Here is an 18,931-nt window from a genome sequence, read left to right on the forward strand (position 1 = left end):
GTTTTACCGTTGTAGACATAACCGTCAAAATAGACGTTAAAGTATCATTTCCTTTCACTTGTAAATGATAGCTCTACTGCTTTATGAACTTGTATATTATTTGACATTGTTGATTTTACATCTGGTAAAACTTGGTTTTGGTCAAAATGTAGCCGTTATGCTCCCCGATTTTTGTTAGAAAACTTTAATATAATGTTTAAACAACAAAGAACATTAAGTCTAATAAACTTTATGACCTAAGGTTTAAAACACGAAAATCACATTTTGAAGACTTGAACTTGACGGACGAATAATAGTCTAATAAACTTTTTAACTAAAGCTTAGGACACAAATGCATACACTTTTAGATCTATTGAACTCGAGATTTCTATATAAGTTTGTATTGTTCATCAACCAAGAACAAAAACTTGGTAAAGCCATATATGCTATAACTGTTAATCTATAAGGACCGGGTAACATTTTGTATAGATCTATATGGGGTGACATCTCCGTCTGTGGTTGTTAGCTACAACCCACGTTTGACAAATCGAACTGGGCCAAAATGTTCATTCTCTAACTCTCTTTCACGACATTGATGAAGCATTGATGATATTCTAGGCACGCCACTTGCTGTAGGATACAGAGGCTTATTCGCCATTTAGCTCGATTATAGGCTCATTATAGCCCCAAAGTATACTCTAAAAGAACTCGTATAGAATTGAGATAGGATTTATATGTAGCTAAAAGCACTCATATAGAATTGAAATATGATTTATAAGTAGCTAAAAGCACTTGTATATAATTGAAAGAAGATTTATACAAAGCACGAAACACTCATATGAGTTGAAATAAGACTATATGTAGCACGCACACACACACACGTAGAACGATAAGTTAGCGTCGGTATATTATTTAAGTAAAATAAATTCTTAATAATATACGACAAAAACTTTTATTTTTTACAAACTTACATTTCATAAGTTAATTGATATAAACAATACACTCACTTGTACGACCTTACAAGCATTAAAACACTTAATTCAGATAGACTTACACACTACACACACGCTTGTATGGGGTTACAAGTATGTATACACATAAGTCTATTTTTATACTTTTTGGTTAGAAAAAGTAAACTTTTTATAAAAGTTGGTCGACAAGTCAAAATTTTATAAAAAACATTTTTGGTTTTAAAACGTACAACGTGTCAAAACCTGTAGAATTCACAAAACTAGGTTGTTCCAACATTATCCAGATTGCTCTTGTATGATCTAGCGTATTCTAAATCATTCCAAAGTCTTCCAGGTCGTTCTAGCTTCGTCTAGCGTCCTCTTGATTATTCGGATCGTTCTCCTTTGTTCCACGGACATCTACAATATTTTAGCATCTTCCAGGGTCTCGTAGAGCATTCATGATCTCTCTGGAGACTTCTTGAATATACTTGATCGTTCGGAAGTTCTTTAGACGATCGTGGAATTTTCCAAAAGCTTGGTCCATGACAGTCCGCCCTTAAAGAAAATATAGGGTTGTTATTAAAAGTTTAATGTAGGGTTGTTGTTAATAGTTTAAAGAAATGAGGGTCTATTTGTTCGCGGCAATAGACAGAGGACTTGTTTTGTAGAAGAAACTAAACTGAAGTGTCATGGGTCGCTTGAGACAGATCAGTTGGGAGTACTAGTACTAGTACCAATTATTTGAAATAAACGAAAAAGAAATAATCGCCTACATACCTTTTTATCGATAAATCTTTACGGAAAATCTCCGAATTGGGAACCTAACTTCATCTATTCCAAAGCAAGTTATCATCGATTCATCATCGTCTGGTACGAATTTATCTCTTTCGAGAATTTCTACCTTCAATTCAATAGCGTGTGTTTTTTAATCAGTTGATATATGCACAGTTTCTTGGAATTTTGTCTCTCCAGAGAAGAATTTAATTGACGAATTAGTTTGATTCCTTTTTTATTTAATTTTGCGATTATGTTGCAAAGCAGCGATATAATTGTGTTGGATTGTCAAGAGTGGGAGAGAAAGAGGGGGTGGAGGCTTATTACGAACAGATTGGATTTAAACCTCATATCATATCTACACAATATTTCGTTTATTAGTTTAGATGAAGATGAAAGAACCAGGAACTGATTACAAAAGTAGATTAATAGCAGATTATCTAACCGTAACATATTCTTGAAATTGTACCTGCAGAGAGCAATGAATCATGTTTGTGATCATTTAAAGTACAACATATAAGATTCGAGATATAAGTTGTACATAGATGAGCTTTCCTTCAAAGTCCATTGTAATTTATTAGGAAAGAGCAATGGACTCTCATTTATATGTGCATTATATATCATCACGCGTTGGTCTCTTTTTAAGTTTTTATTACAGGATTGTACTTAGAAAATCTACCCAATTATTGCAGTGAAAGTTGCTTTGTATATGGATGACATTATTGTAATTGGGTAGATTTTTCAAAGTACCATATGCTGTAATATGCTATTATTAACAAATCAATGCAAGTAAGTTTTTGTTCCATACATGTTGATTACACAAAGTATATGACTATTGTTACCATGCAGCTCTTATTACTATTAGTGAATATGTTTGAATTCCAATGATTATTTTTGGTCATTTTCAGTGAAAACCCTCATGAGTTGAGACAAATAAAGAATGGCAGACTTACCAGGTTATCTGTTAACCTGTCTGTACTCTGGAAAACTTGCACTTTTGGCAATTTTGGTATCTGGAGGGATCGTATTGCAAATACTTGTAAGCTTCAAACGTTGAAAATTTATTAATTGAAGAAATTGTTATTGTTTAATCATTATCTTTCATGAATCATGATGACACTCACAGGCATGTGTTTTGTACAATAATTGGTGGCCAATGCTAACAGGTACCTTTACTCCTCCCTTCCCCGCTTCCTACACTAATTATAATATTTATAAATAAAATTTTGATATGGGTGCCAGCCATCAGCTAACACCACATTTTCATAGTCTTAGAAATTGTTGTTTTGTCCTCCATTAGCATCATTACAATAACTTGATGGGAAACAGATAATTTTGGATTTATGAAGTTATAAAGAAACATTTACCAAATAATAATTATACCAAAGTAACGTAACAGAACGTTTTTTTTTTCTTAAATGCAGCAATTATGTATGTGATTCTCCCTGTGCCATTGATATTATTTGCTGGAGCAGATACTTCTGTTCTGTTTGCCGAATCTGAAAACAGGTGTGAATAATACCAATTTAATTTAACCCACCACTTGTTACTGATATAGGATGGCCTTGTAAACCAAGTCTCAGACTGATGTACAAGTTAGTTTTCTGTCCCATACACAAAAAGATGGGACAAGGACTCTGTTCAAAAGACGTAAATACCCTCCTCATCCCGAACCTTGTACCTTTGTTGGGCCATTAAGATGATATATATATATATATATATATATATATATATATATATATATATATTTGTGTGTGTGTGTGTTTGATTGATTTTATAATAAATAACAGTTGGGTGGATGCGACCAAGTTCTTGACAGGAGCTTCAGCAGTAGGAAGCATTGCGATTCCTATAATCTTGAAGCATGCAGATGTGATTACATGGGGGGCCTTTGCAATGGAGATTTCGTCTCTTTTTGTGTTTGTTACTGCCATATTCTGTTTCATTGGCCTCCATAACAGTGATGATGGAGGAGGGTATCATTCCATTTGATCCGACCCCCATCCCCATCATCATCATCGTATGTGTTTGATGTTTCAAAAAAAAAAAAAAAAGAATCGATGGGGTTTTGATTTATATGTTTGGAACCTCATCTTATTGTTTGTGTAAATGTATTCTATTCTATTGTGTTCTTTCTAGAGAACTAACAATGTGGCAAGTTTTGTTGCATTGGTTACAAGTCACTGTGACTTGGGTTTGTTTAGAAAGAGCTTACGCTTATAACTTCTTGTTTGTGTAATTGGTTTTACATATTTGGGAATTTGGAAGTTGGTTTCTACAGGTGTTTTTGGGGGATCAGATGCTTTGGGGGTTGTGTTCTATATATTATGTGGAGATGTTTTATTTATTTATTTATTTAGGCAATGAAATGGCTTTTTAAATGAAATATGGAACACGTTTGTTATATGTTGAACCGGTTGAAACATGTTTATTATATGATTTGTATTAACAATGTTATATAGTTAAAATAGAAATAAATATGATTTGTATTAACAATGTTATATAGTTAAAATAGAAATAAATATAAATTGTTAAAAATAACTAAGTCGTTATTGTTATTTACTCCCTCCGTCCCAATATTATTGTGCACAGACAAAAAACACACAGAGTAAGAAAACATTAATTACCACTAACTTTATATAATAAAATGATAGTTTTTGTCCTTACTTTACATTTAATGTTCCATTAAATGCTTAGTTGGTTAAGTGAAAATGATGGGATATTTTGGTATAAATATTATTTTTTTTTTTTAAATGGACTATTATTTTGGGACAAACAAAAAAGGAAAGATAGACTATAATTTTGGAACGGAGGGAGTAGTAAATAATAATTTCATATTAAATTAAAAAGTTTATCTTTAAATATTTATTTTCCAATAATCTTGTACCTTGTTGTCCAAAAAGGTAAGTTTTTATTGAATAACTTTTGGTGAAATTCCAAAATCATAAATCCATTAAAATCATAAAAGATTAAGAATCCTAAAAACCTCAGGTAATTAGTAAATATTTACACGATACTTTTATTAAACATATTAAAATTCTAATTTTTTGTGTTTTTGGTATGAAAATAGCAAATTTATAATTTTTGCAGTCTAATATTTTCATCCATATATGCTCTCATATTTTAACACAAAACTTATATAAAATACAGATTTACACAGTCAATTTACAATTTAATGTAAAAAATTCACAACTTAATACAAACTGTTTTACAATAATTCACTAATTCAAAGAAGTCGAAAAACTCAACCTCTACCACCACATGCCGCCACCAACCACCTGTATCAACATAGTAGCCATTATTTCTTCCAAGTCAGATCTGTAAATAAAGTCATGCATTAACAACTAATACTATATTTACAATCTAATAAAGCCTATTATATAACTTGTTTTGAATTTAATGCAAAACAATTATAAAAACTAATGGATTCTTACAAATTTATACAACAAAAAAATAAATATATTCATAAGAAAATTGACAAAAAAATTCATACATAAAACATTCATATTAAACACAAATAATAAAAAATTCACAGCAAAATACAGTCAATTCACAGTTTAAACAGAAATTCATAGTTTAATGCAGTCAATTCACATTTTTAAATACAAAAATCACAATCTAATATAAAAAATTCACAGTTTAATATAGTTAATTTCACAATTTAAATAAATATTCACAACTTAATGCAGTTAATTCAAAGTTTAAAATACAAAAAACACAGTTTAATAAATAAAATTCACAGTTTATTACAATAAATTTACAGTTTAATACAAAAAACATAAATTCACAACAATAATATCAATTTAAAACTCTTAATATAGACAATTCACAGTTTAATATACAAAATTCACAGCTTAATATAATAAATTCACAATTTACAACAAAAAATTTATATTTATAGTTATATTTTCAAATTAAAACTTATATTTAGACGTTAATATATGAAAACATTTATATGTATTAAATTGAATTTAATATATTAAGTCGTGAATAAAAATTACAAAGTAATACATAATTCACAATTTAGTATACAAAATTAATCAGATACATTGTGTACACCACATAAATTCACAGTTTAATAGAGCTTTTCAGAACTCTTATTCACAGTTTAATAATCAGTTTAGGACTCTCATTCATTGTATTTATAACATAAAAACATATTAATTCATGCATTCACAATAACTAACTTAAATAGAACTAAACAATAATTAAAACATTAAAACATCATAGTTCAAAGCTTAAAAAAATCAAAATTCATATTATTTGAGAAAACACTAACATAATAACACACATTTTAAATTCAATTCACAGCTTAACAACAATAAAACATAAAGTGAATAAAAACTTGATACAAACATTATAAAAAAACATAGTAAACATGGATTAACAACTTAATAGTAGAAAAAAAACTATGTTTAACAAAATTAAACAACAAATGAGAGATTATAACATTAAATTCACAACTTAATAGAAAAAAAAAGTATACAAATATCAACATACCTGATGTAAATATGGTGTTGTTTCACTAAAGATCAGAGAAAAAAAAAAGATGGAGTTGAGTTGGCGGTGCTACACCGGAGCGGCAAGGCAGTAGTTATGGTGGCAGTTGACATCGATCTCAGATCTAGACCGTCAATCTCGTCAAAAGTCGTAGATCTGAAGGCATAAATCATAGATCCATAAGTGAAAATCATAGATATGTTGTTGGAAATCATAGATCTAACGTCAGAGATCATAGATCTGGACTGAACCGCTTCAGATCTGATGAAATCAAAGGATTTTGGAGGTTGAAGACATACCTTTATTGTTGGTAGAGGTGATGGTGGACCAGATCTGAACAGATCTGGTGGTCTTTCATGGAGATCGAGAGAAAAAAAGATGGAGGCGAGATGAAGATGTGTCATCAGAGCTCACAAATATAAACATTAGTGGTGGTGAAAATCAGTGGTAAAGTAAATATGATGTGGTGGTGGGGTAAATCTAGACTTCAAATGCATCAAACACACCCGATCTGATGTAGATCTGGTGGTGTTTCACCAAAAAAAATAAGGAGAAAAAGATGATGCTGGAATATGGTGGTGACGATGGCTGGAACCAATTTCGGTCAACGGCGGTGGCACCGGTAAGTGGCGGCAATGGTGGTAGTTGATGATGATAGATGGAGGATTTGTGTTTGAGATTTTGAAGGTGAATGGGAGTGTTTGAATGCAAGAAAAATAACCCACATCTTATTTTGTAGTTTAAGTTTAGAGGTTCTTAGGGTTCTTAAACTTTAGGGGTTCTCATTTATGTGTGTGTGTGTATATATATATATATATATATATATATATATATATATATATATATATATATATATATATATAAATTCTTTATAAAATGAATTCATTTAGAAAATATAAATAGAGTATACATTTTATGCTTATGAATCAAATAGATTTTCCAAACAATTATAATTTTATGTTTAGGTTGATGTTCTTTTTGCATATACTTAATATTATTTAACTAATTTTAATATTATTAGAAATAACTTAAAATGTAATGGAATTTTCAAATGAATTTGATGAATGGAAAAATGTTTCATTTATAATATAGTCTGATATGATATGATTAACTTGAAATTTTAGACTCTCTTAGGAGTTGACACAGTGCTTTTGAAGCTTTTAGATTAAAAAAAATATGATTCAGCAATAGGAGTTTTAACTTTTAATTTAAACAAAAAGCTAATAATCCTAAAACTGTTTCAAGTAGAGTTTAACAAAAAAACTCCTACCTGGAGTTTAATTAATGGTGTGGTTTATTATAAGAAATCAACCATAAACATTATTCATGTGAGATGTCTTAGGATATGTCTATCAGACCAGAGTAAGAGAAGGCATAATGTTTCTTAAATATTAAAATTAAACGCCTTAGAAACCAATTAACCAAAAGTTTATTGATCAACCACAAAGAACACACTAAGCAGACATTTATATATATATATATATATATATATATATATATATATATATATATATATATATATATATATATATATTGTTGCAAAAACCATGTTATCTACAAAAGTATTAGTCAAGTGATGTGATTTGGGTTGCCTCTGGTGGTGTGCCGGTGTCTGATCTAGGTTCCTGGACAATAACAATGTACTTTTAGTTTTTTTTCTTAGTAAGGCATTGTAGTCTAAAAAAGCTACCCAATTTTATGTATATATATATATATATATATATATATATATATATATATATATATATATATATATATATATATAAGATTAAGATATTATGCTTTGAAAAACCTAACCAAATATAGCAGTGAAAATTGCTTTATATTCAAATGGCATTGCTATAATTAATTGGGTTGATTTTTCAAAGTATAATGTTGTGATAAAAAGAAATAGAAGTAAGATGCTATAATAAATAAATCATTTAACCCTGTAAACGGCAGCATTTACCTCTCTCAAGAGTGGAGCATCAGTCAAAGTCAAAGGCTTGAGCTGGCTGTTCTCTATGTTGCTTAGCAACCGTGTTACAGTTTCAAGATGAGGGACACTGTCAAAAAATAAACAATAATAAGTTAGCCACAACAAAACTAAATAATAGCATTTTATGTAGGTTTAATGCAACAAGAAATAGCAATATAATTTCTTTTATTTGTGTATTATAGCGTCTTATTTTCTATTACAACATTGAAGATTGAAAAAAAAAATGGCATCTTATTAATGCACTGTACTTTGAAAAAATATGTTCAATTTTATTTTCTTATTAGAAACATTATAATTTGAAAAAACTACCAAGATTTAGAAGTGAAAATTGCTTTGTATTTGGATAAATAATAGTAGGATGCTATTATAAACAAGTCAGTCTTAGGAGGCCCTGTTTCTTTTCTTCTTCCCATAAACATAAATTATATTGTTTGGAAGGGATAAATGATGTTTAATAAATATTTGAGAAAATGTTGACATACTTACTTGGGAAAAAGGAAGGATAAAAAATAAATATAGGTAAACTTGTAAAAAGTTAGGAATTAATCATATCAAGCCTACTTTCCCTGGATTTTCTTATTAAGTCGTTATTTCTGCATTAAGTTAAGAAACGTTTACTCATGTGTAGCTTACCGGATTACGTGGTGTCCAGATAAAATCTTGTAAGAATAAATTGTGATTAAAAATATTAGAGAAAATAACGACATAGTTGGGAGAATGTGTAAAAAAGATAGGATTTAATCAAAAAAGTCTGATTTCCCTCCATCTTTCAATTTTGATAAAGATCAAATAATATAACAAGCTTAGCATGTTATGGATATGAATATTAGAATGGTATAAATGGATAATATAAGAACCTCTGTAACCCATGATCCATGTGTGCATCTAAGGATGAAATCACCAAAGGCATCTGCTCCAACACCTTTATATGTAAAACCAAAATACATAAGAAAACCAGCTTTTACAAATAGCATATTTGTATCCAAATTGACCATTGTTGGAAAAACCTGTTGAGTGTTCCTTATTGTAGACGCTTTAGCCAAAAGATTTTTAGGAAGCTTTACAAGTTTGTCCTGCTAATAAGAAGATAAAAACATTAAACAAAACTAAAAGGGTCAAACTCAATCTCTAACAAATCACTTCAAATTTCCATGAAAACTTATTCGAATTACATTTGGAAGAGGAATGTATACGTGAGCTCTCTCTTGGAATCAGGATGTTATGGTGCAAATCTATATTCTATATGTTGTGTTGTCATAGATCATAGATATTGTTTTGGTACAAATGAATGAATAAATTAGGACAAGAATGAGTATTTTTCCTCTTATCAAATATTATGTTAATTGAGAACTAAAATTTCATCTTATTAAACTATAAAACATTTTATGTTGTTTTTCTTTTATGGGAATTCCGTAAAATGCTTAATCAATTACACGTTCTGCTGATCATAATTGCATAACTTAAGACTCAGAAAAGGAACTACAATACCAATTAGACCACATAATCGACTATTAAAAATGGGATGAATATCTGAAATAGACATACAACGCCGTAATTAGGGTGATAATCTAGCTCTTTTAAAGTTACATGTAATTCACAATCAATCAATGCTTTATTAGCTAGTGTGAATAGCGAATTCTCACACTTAACTTTTTCCCCAAACTAATCGTGATATATTTATTATATGATAATTAGAATTTGGATACGGAAGTGTACATCTACATATTATAAAGAGCGAGACGTTTCAAACAAAATATAAAAAGCGAGAGAGACATGGAAATGCCTGAGATGGAGACGATTGAAGCATGATGTGAAGGAGATTTGAGGTAGAGAGAACCGCTTGCGAGATTTGATCTGTGACCATCGTTTTTGCTGAGCTGTCTCGTGAAACACTGCTCGACCCACGCGATGTTTTTCCTCTTACGGAGGTAGGTACACCTCCGGTGGCCGGAGGAGTTGGAGAAGGGAACGAAGATGACATGAGTGTTATTTTTTGCCCCTGCGACTGGAGGAGTAAATAAGCAGAAGAGGTGCTTGTGTTACGGGCTCCGATCCTTCGATGGTCCCGTCGTTATTTCTAAATTGACTCCGGGATGGGAATTTAAATTGGAAAAACTGCAAAAATGATAATGTGATATGCAATTTTTTTTTTAGGGATTTGAACCAAGCCTCAAAAAAAAAATTTATCCGTACCTTTTGATCAGTTTTGAGAGTTTTGAGAGAGTGTTCGGTAAAATTAGCAGGTAACGTTTGATTTTGGAGCGTTTTGTTAAAAGCCACTCTATATAGCTTTTGATTTTGGAGCGTTTTATTTAGGTTAAAAGCTAAACGATCTTTGTTGCTGAACAATGTTTTTTTCTTTTTTGCTAGCGTTTTTTTAAAAGCTAGAAGCCAGAAGCTTCCAAACGTTGCGTGCCGAACAGGTCCAATGGAAAATAAATTGAAATGACTAGTATATTTTTCTAATTATTTTAATAATTAATAAATAATAAAAATAAATAAGCCTTCTCTCTCTCTCTCTCTCTCTCTCTCTCTCTCTCTCTCTCTCTCTCTCTCCATGAAACAATAAGACTTCATCCCGCCATTATTTTTATAGATCAAATATTAAAACTATTCAAAATTATCTTCACCGCCATCCATTATCAAAAGAAAATTTCACAAATCTCAATCCATTTCAAGAATCATCACCGATTATCACCATCAAGATTAGTCTAACAGAAACAAGAATGAATCGACATCAAATAAGATAGAATCAATTTACAAATTGTAAAGCAAACCATGAATGATAAAATTAATCATGTGATAACCGTTCAACCATTTCAGAACATGGTTCAACATACTAACACCCCTAATATCTCAATCTATTTCAAGAATCATCATCGATTATCAACCCAACACCTTAACGCTACCCTTATTCCTCCTGATAAACCATCTCCCAAGTCAACTTAATCGCCAACAATCAAACACCTTTCTTCACCCTTTTTCCCAAACTACCAAACACCACCCTTAAATCGGATCATTAAGAGTTGCGATAAAAAATACCACACACACACCTATTATTAATCAAGCCATCTGAGATAAACAAAAGATAATCATGGTTCGATTTCACCCTTAAAAACAATTTCATATTCATAATTGATTTCATATTGCATTAAGGTTTACCAGGTTTGAATCTTGAGAGATCGAAGGTGGTTGAATCTTGACAAATTCAAAATCAATTTTGTCCCCTGATATGTCTTCAACTTCTCAATCGATTTCAAAAAGTGTGTGTGTGTGTAGGGGGGGGGGGGAATCATTCCTAAAGTAATGATGAGGTAAGAATGTAAAATAGAATGGTCTTTAAAGCTTTCTTCCAAATATGTATAATGTTGTTTTAGAAGGAGAAAGAGACGAGAGAGGGACGGAGAGGGGTGGAGGAGATGAGAAGTGAAGATTTGGGTGTTGTAGGATGGTTGGCTGAAAATGTGATTTGATGAAGAAGATAAATCGTAGGGCTTTGTACATGTCCTTACTCTACCACTGAGTTAAAAAGAAAAGAGCTTGGTTCATGAAATTCTAAAATGGGTCACTTTGCTATGTAGATAGAATACACTTCTTATATAAGTATAAGAAGTCCATCTACAGTTTAGTGGTAAAAGTGTGTTTCGTTCTGTTAACTCCCTTAATAGTCAAGCGGTCTTTGATTTGATTCAAATTCCGATCAAAAACTTTATTTCAGCAAAAGGATTGAATCCTTTACCTTTCAATGACACATTCAAGGAAAAATATAAATTTTTGGGATTTTTATCCAAATGTCAATCAAAAAAATGAAAACTTGGATTATAAAATTACAAAAAAAAAATGGATCAATTCTTCCAATTGAATTAGTATGATTTAAGAATCCATAGACGAAAATAGAAAAGTACACTTCTAATTCTTAATCATAACTAAATATTTAATTTTTATTTGCATCTATAGGGAATAAATTAAAGCAAAATAGCTATTAAAGAATATCTTTAGTTTACCAGAGACATCGACATATTATTTTAGCTCAGTGGAAATAAAATCCTTTTCCGTAGGACCTTCTCAAAAAGTTGAAATACCTCGACTTTTTAGAACATGTCTAAGTCAATAGCAATCATTTGAAGCACTTCTTTTTACACTATTTCGGAAACTCAAGGACTCAATCGTATGAATATGTAAAATACAGGATTTCCAATCCTAGCAGGAAAAGGATGGAAACATACTCTCAATTTAAAGTGAGTAAACAGAATTCAATACTCGGTCTTATAGATACATATAGAACTTTATGGCAAGCCTTATTCGATGGAAGTCGTATCTACAGCTTGGAGAGAGATCTTCCAGATCTTTCGAGATCTACCTTTCAATATGGGGCAGCCGGGGGGGGGGGGGGGGGGAATGTTATTTTAGCCTTATAAAAAGAAAACTGATTCTTGAACCCCCTTCATGCGCATGTCACTTCAAGGTACTGCAGAAGAAAAAATTGTTAACATGTTGGTTATTTGTATTATGTACACAGAAAAAATCATTGGCTTATCAAATTATGTATCGATCCATGAAAAAGATTTAACAAAAGACATAAAAAAAATCACTATCTATTTTATTTCAAACAATACATGGAGTAACTCCGAGTATAATAGTAAAAGAAAGACTTGTATGCAGATTCACTCATCAGGTTATCAATGAAATAGGATCCACACAAGGAAAATCACATGCCATTCGTTGGTTATTAATAACATCTCGAAAACGTGTAGGTCGAAATATGGCTTTTAAATTATGTTCCAAATTAGTGGATGCTATCAAAACGAGTGGAGATGCCATACACAAAACGGAAGAAACTCATAGAATGGCAAACAGAAATAGAGTTGTTGAATCATGAAAGTGACCCTCTTAAACTTGACCTACCGCAACCTTCCAAGATCCGCAGTCAAGTCAGCTCAGCAACCGTATCCGAAGTCATCGTCATCCGCAGTTCACTATCTACCTTTCTTAGTTTAGCTCTGTATCTGCTTTTCTTATAATACTCTCTTTTGTCCAGTATGCCTTGCATGGCTACGTTTAGATAGTTGAACAAGTGTAATCTGTGAGCCTCTATATATAGGACTCAATGTTTCTTATTTCAAATACAATATCAGATAACACTTCGCATCTTGAATCTTATATCTAGTGCTATTTCTCTCATCTCTCTCTTACTAGTAAAGTTCACTATATTATATCTGAATACCACCTCTCTTCGGAGCAAGTCATTCTTGACTTAATCACTAAGCTTGATCTCACTTACTAACTCGGTCTGAATGCATTCCTTGTTAATAATCAACTTATCTGTATACTTGATATAACACATGCTGTCATTTATATTTCCTTACATTTCCGCACCTAACTCTCTAACTATCTAACTCTAACTTATTATTATTGTTGAGCTTTTAGATCCATTAAGATAAACTATTCCGCAACTATACTTGTTCTAACGTTTGTTCAAGTGTGTCTCAAGTTTTTCTCTCAATAATTGGTATCAGAGCCAAAGTGGTTGCCTTTTGAAGCAAAACTCTGATTTTCAAAAAGCATTCTATACCACTTGTGACATCCCCAAAATCACGGCTAGAAAAGTCCGATTTTCATTTTTAAAATAATTTTAGAGTAAATCCTTTTGATTTGAAAGAGTTGCGGAATTTCTTCCCAAAAACAAAGTATGATAAAATAATATTTACCAAAGCATTTCGTAAAGAAATGTATTTTCATTATATAATCAAAACTCGGGATGTCATGTTCCGATACAGACCATAAAGCATAAACGATAACATTACAAGTCGTTCAACATATATATACATATACAGACTTGTAAACAAAACAAATTGATGATTCATCCATCTTATGCCCTTGCGCCACTTCTTGTAATACAAATAAACTGAGTGTGTCAGACTTGGGAGCCTGGTGAGCATATAGGGTTTTCAACCCACAATAAATAATTATATTTAATTCCACCAACCAACAATAACCCAATTACCCATTCCCGTTATTCTCACTTTACGTCCCTAAGACAACTAACATAAGGGACCTAGTCTAAGAATATTTCATCGGGGCGACAACGCATGCTTCGGGGGTTCCTCAGCAATATAAGTCAAATAAGGCAACCATGAGGGGGCTGGAGTACAGCGAATGAACACCCAAGTTCATTAACACCTACAGGTGGCGAGCCTGCTAGCGTTCCATAGGACTGTCTAGAAAAGTCTGTGGTTATCATTTAAACTCCGCTAGATGACTGAATCAAAAACAACATCGAGACCTCTCATTTGTTTATTACACACCAACTATCTACCCATGTTCTACCCAACATATTAGTAGATAAAAATATACATTTTTATACATAGTTTAAAACCTTTATATCATGCTTTAATCAATACATATTCCACATAACAGATGAGGCACACACACATAACACGTATTTCATAAAGAATAAATTAGATCTATGAGATAGAAGAGAGTGAATATACATTCACACATATAACAATAAAATATACACATAACACGTATTTTATATAAAATACTTCATAATTATGCGTTAGAAGAAAGTAACTACACACTCACTTGATCAGAAGATGATCAGACAACACTACGACTTATAGAAGTAGTATTCTTCGGTAGATCTGGAAGATCTTCACAAAAATCGAACTTCTCGCGGGCAGAGCTTCGGCTCGGGAATCGCACTTCTCGGGATCTCGGGAGCGTAAAACTTCTTTCTAAACTTGGATAGAAGATTCGGGGTGTCGGGATGGCTTCGGGGGTTTACACACAGAGCTTCGGCACAAAAAAGAGAGGAAATGAACAAATATGCCCGGAACCCTCGCATCCTATTTATAGGAGGCTGAAGCCTCGTAGTACGCTGGGCGTACAGCTTTACGCGGGGCGTACGCGTCCGAATTTGTCACTGCATGCGTCATCCGAAGAACTCGAGTGCGAGGCGTGTCATGCTTCGTTGTACGCTGGGCGTACTTCGGATGAGTCTGATGACTCCCCTTCGGATAATACCGGATTTATTAATTAAATTTAAATATTAATTATTTAATAAACTTCAAAAATTCATATCTTCTTCATACGAACTCCGTTTTCGACGTTCTTTATATCCACGCGTAGGTGAGACTACGCTCTACAACTTTCGTTTAGACTCCGTCGGCTAATTTTGAATTTTTTTTATTATATTATTTTTAGTAGGCCCGGACAGGAAAACTTCGTTATAAATTCATAACTTCTTCGCCCGACGTCCGTTCTCGCCTAACTTTTCATCGTTTCACTACAATTAACGAGATCTTCGATTCTCGTTTAGATTGTTTTGGCTAAAAACCGCTCGATCTCAAATCGAGTATTCGGGCTGCATACAGCCAAGTCGAAACTTCAGAAAATCATAACTTCCTCATACGAAGTCAGATTTGGGCGTTCTATATATATTCGGAAACCTCGTTTCGGCCACTACAACCTTATGCAAAGATAATGAGTTTATTTTACGCTTAAATTTTGACACTTATTTTATTCTTAATTAATCAAATCACATAATTAAGCAATTTAGCACGAAACACATAATACACAAATAATGCGCTCTTATTATTTCAAAACGGGTTACAAAAGTTAACCTAGACTATTATGATAAGTTATTAATTAACTTGATGATCGATTAGATCTATGTAACAGGTAAGCGATGAATATATAAACAGTAAATAACCCAAGTATGAATCAAGATGTGTCGAATGATTAGATTACTCAATCCTCAGCAGAGCTCGACTAAGAACTTCCACTGTAGAGGATTCTAGGGTTACAAAAGATAAGAACTTGTACGCTATCAAATCTCTATCAATCTCACGTTAAGAATACATGCAAGCATCTATATATAATAAACCCTAAACAAAACTCACGGATGGACAGGCCCATACCGGAGATACATATTAAACTAACTAACGAGCCCAATAGACGCAACACAAAATGCGACCCAACAATCTCCCCCTTTGCGTTAAATTGGAGTGAGACTACTTCTTCTTCTTGCTTGGGCCAGCAGAGGGAGCCTTCTTTACGGTATCAAACAGACGTGTGATAAGAGCAAGGATAGTCTGTCTGAACCGAATGTACCATTGAATCATATCATCAAAGTACTTGATATCATCCGCTGTGTTCTGCTTGCATCGATGGATGATCCCTAAAACGTGTTCCAAACATGCAGTGGTATAGAGATGTTTGTCTGCCAAGGCAAAAAGACATTTCTATCCTTCGTTCCTGGTAAACATGACAGAGTTTCTCTTCGGGTCAATCTTCCCCATCTGCATCATGTTGAGATCACTGGCAGAGCCAATAGGAGATATGGTAGGCTTCTTCTTAAATACGCTCGCAATCTCCTGATTCATCAAAGCAACTTCCATGATGTAGCATACAAGCATCCTCTTAAAATGGTCGATGATCGGACCATATTCAGCTTCGTTTGTCAGAAGGATGTTGTGCAAGATAATCCAATCATGGGGATTAAGGTTGGGAAGATCTGCAAGTGAGATGGCATGTTCGGTCTTGGCAGATCCCCGAAGTACCTTGAAGCGAACATTGGTGAAGTTACCTTCCCTGTACGGCTTCAGGACCCGAACATTGACGATTTTCTAAGCGCTCCAAGTCTGGTATTGGGGTTGAGCAGCCTTCAGATAAAAATCGATTAAGTCCCGATCAACCTGTGGATGAGGATGAGGAAACTCTGCAATGTTGTCAAAGGCATGAAAAACAAACGCCTTTCGGGTTAGTGGCATGTCGAACTGTGAGTCGACAGTATTGGAACGATCTAAAGAGATCACAGGTTCCAGCCACAAGATACTTGGTGTGTCAATGGCTTCCTTAATCAGCCTCTCAAGAGTCCAGGAAGGAAAAAGAGTTTTCCTGCTCTCAAGAAGGTCGTGGGCTTCTTTCTGTTTTCCTTTCGGCTTCTTCAGCCTCTCTATCCACACGAGCACTGATGTCAGCCTCGTTGTTTCGACTTTGCCGCTTCAGAATGTCGGCAATTGTCTCTTTATCATCATCTTCACTCTCCTCAGCAATGTTTTTGCCTTTGTCTTTCACACCAGAACCGGAGGCTTGGCCTACTGGAGGAGGTTCGGTTGTGTGAGTTGCTGAAGTAGGAGGTGGTTGAGACACTTGTTCTTTTTCTCCCCCTTGTTTCGGAATGGACACGAAATCAAGGAGCGCTTCGATTTTGCTGAGTAGAGCGAGGGCGAGAGCGAGCTTCTCTGCAAGGGTACGTCGTACTGAATAATTGATGATGGGGTCATGTACTTCAAGGATGTTGGAGATAGCAGAGTGGACATCTGAAACACACGATTTAACCACCTCTCTTTTAGATCGAAGAGAGTCAATCTCCTATTGACAGTTAGAGAGTTGAGTACTCTTGACCTTCAGAGCGGTAGTCTTCCTTGCGAGAGCATCCATGAGAGAGTTCTCGACAGCTAAGTCTTCTTGAAGCTTGGAGAGACGCTCCTCAATGGTGGTTCTGAAAGCTGAGTTATCGTCCGAAATAGACTGTCTAAGAGAGGTGAACGACTTCAGCTCATAAGCGACTGATGTAGCCAACTGGTTGATGATGGGTTCCAGCGTAGTCTTGGTGGCTTCAGCACTTTCCTGTAAAGATTTCAACAGGGAAGAGACATCAATAAATAGTTTATCGACTTTTTCGGTCGCAGCCTGACAGGCTTTGGTTGAGGCATCGATGGCGGCAGTGGCGGAATCAAGGGAAACTTGATGAGCTTTGGAAAAAGCCTCAACAATTTTCTGAATTGTAGCTTCAGATATGGATGAATGAGAAGTAGAAGAGGAGGCGATGAGCGAGTCGATTTTGTCATGTAGCTCCTTGAGATGCCTTCGGGTGACAGGAGCGTCGTCATCGTCATCACTTTGTACTTGAAACGAACTATAATAGACCGAGTCAAAAGTCATATTTTTCCCGCCAAGGAGTGGTTCTTCATCCTCTGATGCGTGAGCAGGAGAAGATGGTGGTGGTGAAGCTGGTGGTTCGGTGGTAAAGGTAGGTTCGGGTTGGGTGGTGTGTTTGGTAGTTGGTGCGGGTTCGGGTGTTGGGGTAGATTTTGGTGCGTTAGTATGAACCCCCATATCAGATATGTTGGTTCTAACATCTGCAGTGGTGGTGGTTGTTGCTTCGGTAATGATTGGTGGTGGTATTGAGATAGAAGTAGGTGGTATTTGAGGGGTGGAAGTTATTGTTGGGTTTTGAGCAATCTAACACTTCCTAAGTGTGCATGCAACCCTAATAAACCTTGGATCTATGTTTGTCTAATACATGCAAAATAATAATTTTTCCAAGGTTCATAACCTATCTAACATGGCATGGGGTACTTTTAAACATAAAAGAATTAGATGAGATTACATACCTTTTGATGATGAGTTTGATTCCTAAGGAGTTTGAGGGCCAAGCACCAATAGTGTGAATGCCTCAAATGGAATCACAAATCACCACAAACTCTTGGAAAACTTTAGAGAGAGTGTATACACACATAGAAAATCGGCCACACACACAAAACCACACTAGTGGCTATTTCATGCAACATAAGCATGCTTATATAGTGTGCATGGTTAGGGTGAAACCCTAATAACCCATGACCTTTCCTTTTCCAAGGATCCATGGGTTAAAAGCTCCATGGATCATCCATGGACTTCCATATAAGCCTAGCCCATTAACAAATGAGTGTTAGCCCACACCATATAAAACAATAGC

At 33.8% G+C, this 18,931-nt stretch overlaps 2 protein-coding genes and 1 long non-coding RNA gene across 4 annotated transcripts; 1 reads left to right on the forward strand and 2 right to left on the reverse strand.

Moving 5' to 3' along the window:
- The first annotated feature begins 1,664 nt into the window (after positions 1–1,664).
- On the forward strand, positions 1,665–3,763 carry LOC145056640 (Vacuolar protein sorting 55 (VPS55) family protein). The gene is made up of 5 exons (XM_079004342.1): positions 1,665–1,802; positions 2,615–2,745; positions 2,833–2,872; positions 3,131–3,215; positions 3,497–3,763. The coding sequence occupies exons 2-5, from the start codon at positions 2,647–2,649 to the stop codon at positions 3,696–3,698; spliced, it is 426 nt and encodes a 141-aa protein (XP_078860468.1). The 5' UTR covers positions 1,665–1,802; positions 2,615–2,646; the 3' UTR covers positions 3,699–3,763.
- A 1,064-nt stretch (positions 3,764–4,827) lies between these two features.
- Positions 4,828–6,991, reverse strand: LOC145058339 (uncharacterized). The gene is made up of 3 exons (XR_013686347.1): positions 6,506–6,991; positions 6,207–6,362; positions 4,828–5,024 (listed from the first exon to the last, which is right to left on the reverse strand). It is a non-coding gene; the product is annotated as an uncharacterized LOC145058339 (long non-coding RNA).
- Positions 6,992–7,569: 578 nt separating this feature from the next.
- On the reverse strand, positions 7,570–10,317 carry TOM2B (tobamovirus multiplication 2B). 2 transcript variants are annotated; one of them, XM_079004343.1, is made up of 5 exons: positions 9,968–10,317; positions 9,192–9,260; positions 9,042–9,106; positions 8,155–8,251; positions 7,570–7,831 (listed from the first exon to the last, which is right to left on the reverse strand). In XM_079004343.1, the coding sequence occupies exons 1-5, from the start codon at positions 10,163–10,165 to the stop codon at positions 7,772–7,774; spliced, it is 489 nt and encodes a 162-aa protein (XP_078860469.1). In that variant the 5' UTR covers positions 10,166–10,317; the 3' UTR covers positions 7,570–7,771. The 2 variants fall into 2 exon arrangements, with proteins under 2 accessions (XP_078860469.1, XP_078860470.1); XM_079004344.1 differs by having other exon boundaries at positions 9,192–9,257; positions 9,968–10,313.
- Between the last annotated feature and the right edge of the window lie 8,614 nt (positions 10,318–18,931).

Source organism: Lactuca serriola, chromosome 6 (genome assembly GCF_051521515.1).
Source record: "Lactuca serriola cultivar US96UC23 chromosome 6, Lser_US96UC23_V15, whole genome shotgun sequence".
NCBI classification, from domain to species: domain Eukaryota; kingdom Viridiplantae; phylum Streptophyta; class Magnoliopsida; order Asterales; family Asteraceae; genus Lactuca; species Lactuca serriola.

Excerpts from the sequence above, each read along its gene's own strand:
- TOM2B (XM_079004343.1), bottom strand. The coding sequence starts at position 10,165 with ATGTCATCTTCGTTCCCTTCTCCAACTCCTCCGGCCACCGGAGGTGTA. Across the intron at positions 9,261-9,967 it reads TTCAATCGTCTCCATCTCAG|CAGGACAAACTTGTAAAGCT; the intron begins GCATTTCCATGT and ends TCTTCTTATTAG. Across the intron at positions 7,832-8,154 it reads ATGCTCCACTCTTGAGAGAG|GAACCTAGATCAGACACCGG; the intron begins GTAAATGCTGCC and ends GTTATTGTCCAG.
- LOC145056640 (XM_079004342.1), top strand. The coding sequence starts at position 2,647 with ATGGCAGACTTACCAGGTTATCTGTTAACCTGTCTGTACTCTGGAAAA. Across the intron at positions 2,746-2,832 it reads GGATCGTATTGCAAATACTT|GCATGTGTTTTGTACAATAA; the intron begins GTAAGCTTCAAA and ends TGACACTCACAG. Across the intron at positions 3,216-3,496 it reads TTTGCCGAATCTGAAAACAG|TTGGGTGGATGCGACCAAGT; the intron begins GTGTGAATAATA and ends AATAAATAACAG.